General features: G+C 51.5%; 1 protein-coding gene across 1 annotated transcript in view; it reads right to left on the reverse strand.

Annotated features, from left to right (window-relative positions):
• Positions 1–9,376, reverse strand: part of WNT9A (Wnt family member 9A) — a 62,269-nt gene extending 52,893 nt beyond the window's left edge. The window contains exon 1 of the mRNA XM_074573891.1: positions 9,197–9,376. Coding sequence (XP_074429992.1) covers positions 9,197–9,291 — 95 coding nt within the window. The 5' untranslated portion in view covers positions 9,292–9,376. The remainder of the gene's footprint in view (positions 1–9,196) is intronic.
• Positions 9,377–9,711: the final 335 nt, after the last annotated feature.

Raw genomic sequence — 9,711 nt, forward strand, 5'->3', positions numbered from 1 at the left:
CACCCAACACACTCCCACATGCAGAGCTGGAGGAGCTGTCACATACAGCTGATTGATGACAGCAGGGAACATAAATAAGGCACTTTGTGGAGGTGGAATTTAAAAGGTAAAAACTTGCTCTGACTGGAAGTTAGAACACGTATTCTTGAAGACATAGTTGAGCCTACCTCAGTAGATGCTCATCTGGAAATGCTGATGCTTTTGGAGCAGAGTCATGACCGGTTCTTGGGGAAGTTAAAAGGTTCTTAGGATACAGAAGCAAGAAACACAGTGTCAAGCCCTGGGCTCTGTGCATCAAAATAACTCATCTTGACAGCCTGTCTCACCTACCTGCATGTTACACATGAAGGCATCACCCAGGGGTCAGGTGGTCACCCTGGATCACACAGGTCAAGACACACCCTTGTGTATCTCAAAGTAAACTGTTAATTTTGCTGGACTCCAACAATGGAGGAAAAAATTAAGTAGACCTAGAACAGATAGAAGCTAGTTCTTTTGCTCATTGGTTGACCTCTTCCAAAAAAACTTGGTCTCAAAAGCAAGAGTTGCTTGACCCTACTTGCTTTGGGAGGCTGATCTGCGGTTTGGTTTCGGAGAGGTTTCTTTGCCAAAGGCAGACCAAGGCTCTGGCTAAACTTCTGCCCATTCCTCCCAGTACTGCCTTAGCCAGACAGGTTTTTAAGCAAAGCTCAGATATTCCTATGGGCACCTCAGTGCTTCATTCACAGCTAGGGGAAGTCACATGTTGCTCCACAGCACGAGAACCTACCTCCTACTATGCACAATAAATGGCCAATTATGCTACTTCAGCCTCTGGAAGACTCAGAACAGTTTTTCCAAGAAAGGAAACTTTTGCTACAATTGTGAAACTTGTCTATCCAGTGCACGGCAAGTGCAGAAGCCAGAGCAAGCTTGTTCCCCATCCCCCCCACCCCCCCCAAACTCCCTAAGCATCTAGCTATCCAATTAATGCTATTTTAATGAACTAGGCCAAATGAATCTGCTCAAAAAATTTCATGCCAACTCCCATACAGCCTGACATCCCATCAACATGAGCTGCACACTCCATGCTACCTTCCAAGCCAGCACAGACTCAGCATTAATGTCAGATACTGTTGAGTTTGCATGTTCTCTAGTGGATATATAGAAGCGCTGTTTTGCTCTGTGTTCTTTCCAAAGGAAGAGTTCAAGTTTTTTTAACCTGTCGTTTCCCCTTCCCCCAAGAGAAATCCTTCAGCAACCGAATTAACAAAATACTCCCCACACCTTATAGAAGAATGATTTAAGGTCACAAGCAGAGTGGAAGACCACATAACACACGCAGGAGCTGCTTGATCCATTTGAAAAAGAATTCTCCACAACAGCTAAAGGGAAATCAGTCAGAATAGATTTTTTTTTCTATCAGCTAAAGCAAATCCTGTAACTGCTATGTTTATCCATGTAGTCAAAATACTCCCTCTTCCACTTAGCACAGTGCAAACACACATTACAATAAAATGTAAAGCTTACTAGGCTGATAAACTTCATAAGTGTATTTTATGACAGTATCTCAAGAGATAAGACTTATTAGCACTTACAGCCACGATCTGAGGGAACCTTAAAAAGCACGGTTAAAAGCAAGGGAAGAAGAAAAATTTGAGACTTAACCCAAAAAAAACCCCAGCTTCCAAAGGGTTAACCCTTTCCACCCAGCATTTTAATTCTAGCTCCTTCTCAACTTGCCTGAGCAGACTCCCCAGCTCTGGGTCCAGTAAGTCAGGAAAACATACTCTACCTGCCCCACCTGCAGCCAAACCACGTGCTGGTCCAGGACCTGCAGCACCAGTCTCCCTGCAGCCACATTCTGCATGAGGAGCAGTAGTGTCCCATCAGCACTTAATAGTGCAACTGGTTCCTCTGCTTGAGAGCTCCTCAGATTGAGAAACCAATTGCATTAACGTGCTACAAGGCCCTAGAGAGCTTTTTTGGCTGCAGAGGGCAAGGCTGCTTCATTATGGAGGGAAGCCAGATGCGCAGTGTGTTTGCAGTCTGGAAAGCCAGGTACATGAGAATTCTTGGGTTGCTTCAACACACACCCTCAGGAAAGCACTGGGAAGCTGGCAGGTTCCTACCTAGACAGTCAGGGAACTTGGGGTAAAAGAAGTTTGTCTCTAACATAGGTTTTAGTATGAACTAAGCAAGTGCCATCCCACCCAAAAGTGCTTTTTCTAGGAGGTAGCTGTAAGCTGCATGGTTAGCGGGTCAAGATAGTTTTAATGCATTGAGCTGTCTCCTCTCAAATGCCTTAGACATCAAACACTAGGATAAGAGTGTCCCATTTATACTCTACAGAACTCAAGTGACCAGAGAACCCAAGCCTTGAAGGTGCCACATTGCCCCATGTAACTGGAGCACAGGATCTATATGGGGCTTCTGGCAGCAGAAGTCCTTACAGCTCTGGTGGCCTCAGACCATGCTCAAGACAGTCTCTCCCATAGGGACAGTCCAATGTAGCATCTCCTTAGTCTCCAAAAAGCTTCAAAACCCCTTTCCAACCTAAGTCCATCTTAGAAAGTAGCTGTGCACAGGGGCACAAGAGGGAGACAGGACAGGCAAGTCTAGCCTTCAGCTATTCTAAGCTGAGCTTTCTAGGTCCCACCACCCCTGTACGGCTCTGGTCAGCTCTGCACCAGAAACTGCCTCATGCAGTGGAGACACGGGTGATGCTCACTGGTTCGGTACCTCCTCCAGCTAGTCAGACTCCTCCAAGAATACAGATAGAGTTCAGCAGTGTCTTCTGGCTTTGTTTTTCCACCAAAATCTCAGTGAGCCTTTAAATATCAACCTTTCACCAAGGAAAACACCAGGAATAAAAACACTGTCAGTATCCCAGTAAATGAAGGGAATGGAACGGAGCATCCCTGGGACAGGAACATCTTCTCCAGGAGGCAATTACATCATGTCTGCAAGTACAGTGGATTAATGAAACAGAAAAAAGAAAGCAGTAAAGACTGACAAAACCCAGTCTGGTCAAAAAGATTCAAATTAAGGAGCATCACATTGGCTTCTCCGCACAGTCTCCCAGACCTTCCACTGAACCCTCCCCCTTCCCAATCCCACAACCTAATTCAATTACCTACCACTGAATAAGCCTTAAGGCGATTCTCATTACCCTGCGATAAAGCACAAGGCCTTTAATTATTAAACACTCATGGGCTTTTTGTGTTGGGGTTGTGGGGCTGGACTCCCTTTTATTGCTGTTAGCAGCTTCCAGAAAGCAAGTTAATCATTGACCAGGCATTTCACCAGGAGACCAGAATCTCATAGATTCCTGGTCTAGTTCTGCATCACCGGTCACATTAAAGAAAGTCACTGGCCTCCTCCTGCTTTGCCAAGTACGCAGCTAACAGTCTCTTAACAAGGCATCTTCTCCCCCTGGGGAGTCATCTGTAGCGCTGGTGACCCCTGCAAAAAACCCTCATGAAATATTTAGGCTGAGACCACATAAAATGCTCACCATTGAGTTCAGAGCAAAATGGCCCCAATGTCTACCCAAGTAAGGGAAACTGAGGCACAAGGTAGCGGTCCCCAAGTCTCAATCAACATGGTCAATCCAGTACATGAGTCCGAGTCCTACTAATCCCTGGCTGTATAAAGTTTTGCTCCATCTACCAAGCCCTCTGCAGGTGGAAGGAGCTTCCATGTACTTCCCAGCCTGATTTGGGACAGATCCTGGTCCCCCAGGCTGGAGATGCAGGTCTGGTGTATCTTACCTGAGTACATAATTTTTTTTCCTGCGTTTGTCACTATCCTTGTGGCACTTCAATTCCAGTGCCACCTTCAAGCACCTAGAAAGCAAATACTTCTCCTGGCCATTACCAAGGGAAGGGAGGCTAAACACTGCTTCCAATCGACCCAGAGAGGCCAATTTTGGGACAGAAGCCAGTCAGGACTCAGACAGATCAGTCTCTATGTGACAATTCACCCAGCTCAAAAGAAGTAGAAAAAAAAAACAAACCAAGCCAGGCACACCCTTCCTACTCCAAGAAAAACCCAATAATCCAGCACCTTAAAAACCAGTATCACCATCTAGAAGAGGCAGAACACCTCAGGGTGGGATGGCAAAGCCATCCTCCCAGCCCCCGGGAGCTGCTTTCTTACGCTCCAGCTGTGTTTGCCTGCGTGCTGCATTCCTCCCTCGCCACCCGCGTCCAGGTTTTGTTTTTTTGGGTTGTGCTGAGAACCAGCTGCTCCATCTCACACACGCCAGAGGCAAACGGCGCGTCTGGAAAGCCAACACGCTGTGGCCTGGCTACGCAACGGCTTCCCCCGAGAAGTTCACACGCCTTCGGCCCAAGCGGCAGACGTCAGCATATGGCCCCACACCACCATCAAGTGACAGGTACAGAAATTCTTGATATGCAACAGCCCTGTTAGCACCTAGCGTATCCCGCCGGCTGGAAAAAACAGGCAGCAAAGCCTGCCAGCACCCAGTGGGCTGGCTTTTATTGGAGGTGACATTCAAGCCAATGCCACACACTGGTAGCAACAGAGTTCAGAAACTCATGCTAACTCTCAGAGCCCACCCCATTGGGGTGCACATAACCCCCAAATATCCCTTCGAGTTCAGTATTCAACTCTTTCCTAAGTAATTTTAGCAGAATCACACCCAGAATTGCAGGGCATATAATATTTCTACCCCAGCAGCGCCTAAAGCATAGCGGGGTACTTATTCTGCACCTGCCAATGGGGGAAAAAAAATATATTTCACTTCCCACGTCAAAAAAACCCCTACCATGGAGTAAGGAACCTGCTCTCACTAGTGATGTGTTGGTAAATTAGGGCAAGCTATGCTTCCCCTCCCTCCCTCTCCCCCACACAAGCATTTAAGGGTTTCTGTTGCCTGCGTGCAGCATACAGATCAGTTACATTTATGAAGAACATTGCAATCTGTCAATATAAACACTATGTAAGCATGAGCCACTTGTAACATTACTACTGTCTTGACAAGTGTTTGCGGAGGGAGCAGAGCTGCTGGGAGAAAGCAGAGCAAACTCCAAACCACAGAAACCAACGCTTCTTCCAGCAAGAAAAGGGAAAAAATAAAAAAGGAGGGGGTGCACCAAAACCGAGTCAGACTAGAAATCAGAACACCCAGAAAGAAATAGGAAGGGTTTGGTTTATGGGCAGGGACAAGTTGCAACCTCGGAGCCACCAACCAAGCAGATCAGGAAAGCACCAAGCTCCCACAGCCCAGTTTGCCACCCCATTGGCACTGGGGCAGAGCAGGACTGAAGTTAATCAGCCCACCTGTCACCCCCAGCATGGCTAATCTTGTCATCTGCCACTTCCAAAGTCCAGGAGTGCAAGACAACACAATTCCCAGATGCCTCTATGGCATTTCCACCACCTCCTCATCACATTTGAGGGAGGGAGGGGATGGTACCCACACCCAAAGCTTGCCAGGTTCAAGAAAAGCAGAGAGAGAAGTGAAATGCAATGCTTTCTCAGGGATGCTGGCAGACTGGGGCTGCTCCAAGCTACCCCCACCACCACCACCCAGTCGTAATATGGTCCAAATTAGTTTTCAGACAGCCCAGCTGCAGAGGAGACAGCTGAACATAAAAGCAGGCTCACTTTTAGAGCAGCCAGTGCATCTCAACAAGCCAGGCTGGGCTGACGCTTATCTCAATGCAATGCTTCCCCCTCTGGTATAAAGTCAGGCAGTAACAGTCTCCCATGCAGACTCCTACCCTAAAATGCACCCATCCTCATCAGGCACCCTGATGGGTGACTCCACCACAAGCCACCAGGTCCTGCTCAGTTTTGCAGGCATGTTTTCTCCTCTCTAGCATCATGAAGTCTCATATCAGACAAGGCTTAGGTGCTGTAGCATCACCCTGTCCCTGAAGCCAGCCAGTAATTAATGCTTTCCAGTAAGTAGTGCTCACAGACCCCTCCTGAGTAGGTGCCTACAGGGACTCGGCTCTGCTCACTGCTACCCATCAGCATCCCTTCAGGTCCTGCCTTTGCTGTGCACCAGCTCCAGGTCAAGCTGGCACCTGCTCCTCTCCTGCACCAGGGACGAGGTCGGCAACACCCAGGCTGCCAGCATAATCCTCAGCAAGGGACAAGCCTGTCCCTCCCTTCACCCCAGGCAGTGAATTGTCATCTTCAGCCCGTGTCCCAACCAGGGGATGGAGCAAGCAGGAAGGGCCCCATCTGCACCAAGGCTTTATCTCACATACACCAAACTTAACTTCCAGAGGGTGTTTATCATTTTTTGGCTGCTTGTGCATCCCTCTAAGGCACCAGAGCCAGACATACAGAGAGGTAGTGGCCTTCAGCCATGGTTTCCCCCCCCATCCCAGCATCCCCTCCCACTGGGGTACTGCCCCAGTGGGGCAGACACAGACATAACTACATGCTGACACAATCTTGTTATCATGTAACCATGCCCAATTTCTGTCCCCGGGCACTAATTCCCCGCCGGGCCATGCATTTGGAGACGCTGAATTCTTTCCCTGAAATAAGACGTTGGGGATGGGGTGGAAGGGATCATCCACAGCTGTCCCTGTCCCCCACAATGCTGTGGAACAGAGCGGCAAAGCTGCAGCTACGGCATATCTGTTTAACGCAGCCACCGGCTGCGCTCTGCTCCCCACCACCTCCTCTGATGGGGATGTTCACACCCGGAGCAGAGGGTCTAGCTGGCGGCCAAGAGACATCCCAGTGGCTTTGATGATGCCTTGGACTGGGAAGGAGTGTCCCTTCCACTGCCTAGAAAGGGTGTTGCATTAATGGAGCCCTCTTCAATATTTCAGTTCAGCACGAGGGATGCATCCAGGTTTTAAGGAAAGGTTCGTATCAGAATAAACAGATGTGCTTCCTCACCAGAGCAGTCCCTCCATGCATATGGCTACGTGTTATGCCAGGGGAGGTTTAGACTGGATATTAGGAAAAATTTTACACGGAAAGGGTTACTAAGTATTGGAACAGGCTGCCCAGGGAAGGGGTTGAGGCACCATCCCTGGAGGTATTTAAAAGACAGGCAGTCATAGTGCCTAAACATATAGTTTAGATTAGTAACAGGTTTTGTCAGAGTTAGCTTGATGGTTGGACTAGGTGATCTGAAAGATCCCTTCCAACCTAGGCAACTCTATGATTCCATGATTCTACATTTCTAGGCACAGCAAGAAGGGCTAATACCAGCCTTCACGGGGCACTTGCAGAGGTACCAAGAGCCCTGCAGGAACATACAGCTTTTACCAGGTAAAATTTCCTTTCCTTATCAATATCCAGAAGCCCACAGCAAGGAGGGCTTAGCTTTTCCACACGCGCTTGTTAGATCCCGTATCGCTGGGGATTAGCGGGGACCCTGGACCTCAGCACTGACTATTCCCGTGTGTCCCCAGCAGCTCAAGCAAGAGCAACCTCTGCTTTAGGCCTCTGGGAAGAACAAAGAGGAGATTAGCAGCAGATGCTGCTACTTCGCTGTGGCTCTAACCAGAGAGCAAGATGCTTTGCATAAGCAAACTTCACTGCGCGCTGCAGCACACATCTGGCTGGGTGCACATCTGGCAGCATCTCCTCTCCTTATTGCTGGAGAGGGAGTCTCAAATCAGAACCAGCAGCCCTTCGGAGACAGAGGGAATAACCTAAAGTGGTCAGGACAGACCTACCAGCACAATTCCCTCAGCTCAGCGTGTTCACAATGAAATTAAAATCTATACCAGCCACACACGACTGGGAGAGAAATCCCAGAAGCAAGCAACTGGAATGAGTTACCTGCTGCACAACAGCAGATCCCAGCACCGCGTGGATTAATAGGAGAGTTACAGCCAAACTCCTTCCAAGCCCCATCAGTCCCCAAGGCACAGTACAACTGCACAGTGCCGGTGGTCCTTCAGCAGCCACACAAGCCAAGGGGCTCGATGCAGCCCTCTGCGTGCTGCTGGGGGAGAAAAGGGCTTTTCCCAAAACCCTGTGCACGTGGGATGGGCTGTTTCCTCACAAAACCAGCCCCAGCAGCAGGAAGTTAAATGGTTCTCAAGTTGGAGAGAGAAGATGTAAGTAGCACTGTTTGGAAAACTTTGCCAGACCACAAGCAATGGACAAGCCTCAACACCAGGATTCGTTTTACTGGAAAGAGGAGGGGGGAGGAAAAAAACCCTCAAGTCTGCTAAAACATTCTCCAGGGCTGGTCCAGTGGCTCCTACCAGCGGTCACAACACAACATCCCAAAATGTGACAAGAACCTTCACTCTTGAGCAAACTTGCAGCAAAACGTCTTAACCAGGTGCTCGCACCCCACTACCCTCGCACACCAGACCCCATTTTGGGGACAAATCTTTAGAAGAAAAAGGCAAGAGGCAGCTCTATTGACACCCCAAAAAGCAAAAGGGGGTGGATGCACAGACAGGGAGGCGGCAGATCCTTCGCTGGGGGCTTTAAAGAGAGAGGGTGAGGGGGTTTATTTGGCTCCCCCAGTTCAGCCCCCCGCCGCTGATAAGGGGGTCCGGAGGGCGATGGGAGGGAGCGGGATCCACCTGCGCGGGTGCGGACCGGGCCGGGAGCGCCCCCTGCCGGTTGCGCCCCTGCACCGCGCACAGGTGAGCTCCGCGGGATGCGGGGGGCTCCGCGCCTCTCCGCGCTCAGCCCGATGGAGAGACCCTCACCTCTTTACACCGTCCCAGGCTGGGGACAGCAGCATGCACCCCCCCCAAAAAAAAATGCAGTTAAATAAAATTAAATAAAATTAACAAGGCCACCGGGGCGATGCCGGGCCCCGCTTGCCAGCACCTGGTGCTGAAGCATGGGCTTAAATTGGTGGAAAAAAATAGTATTTTGGGGGCTGTCCCATGCTGGTGGAGGTTACAGCGGGGAAGTCTCCAGCCACCCCTCTACGGGTCAGGGAAAAAAATAAAAGAGGTGCTCCCTCGCCCGCGGAATTTCTGCCTGGGAAAAGCACGGCAGGTCCCGGAGAGCCCGGCGGTGCCAGGCACACGCCAAGGGGATTAGAATGGCCCGGCTCCGAGCGACGGGACGGGGAGAGAGCCGCCGGGACCGAGCTGTCCCTCCCCCGAAACGGCTGTCAGCGCAGACGGAGGGGATGCCCGCACCCGCCAGGGGAAAGAGGGTGCGGGTAGCATCCCGAAATCGGGCAAAAAAATTAACATAAAATAGGAGCTAAAGAGCGGGGGCGCGGGGCACCTACCCGAAGTAGGCGGCGGAGGGCCGCGGGGCGCAGGCGAGCAGCCCTAGGAGCGCGCAGGAGGAGAGCCATCCCAGCAGGACGTGTCCATCCAGCATCTTGCAGCGGCGGCGCCGGCGCTGCTCATCTCGTTCCCCCGCCGCGCCCGCTGCGGCCCCGCCGCCCGCCCCGGCCTCTTATAGCGCGGCCGGCGGAGCGCGGCCGGCCGGCGGCGGGGCGGGGCCGGGGCGGGGCCGCGGCCGAGGGGCGGGGCCGGGGGCGGTGGGGACACGCCCACGGGAGGCGGGAGCTGGGGACGGGACGGGCCGGGGGGGGGCACTGCGGAGCGGCGGGGAGGGGAGAGGCGGGAGGGACGGGACGGGGAAGGGGCGTCCCCGGCCTGGGTGTCCCAGGTCTGGCTGGGCAGGGACGCGTATCCCGGGGGTGGGTGTCCCCGGCCTGGGTGTCCCGGGGATTGGTGTCCCAGGGAGGGGTGTCCCTGGTCTGGGTGTCCCTGGCATGAGTGTCCCTGGCCTGGG

This window comes from Larus michahellis, chromosome 2 (assembly GCF_964199755.1).
Source record: "Larus michahellis chromosome 2, bLarMic1.1, whole genome shotgun sequence".
Lineage (NCBI taxonomy): Eukaryota > Metazoa > Chordata > Aves > Charadriiformes > Laridae > Larus > Larus michahellis.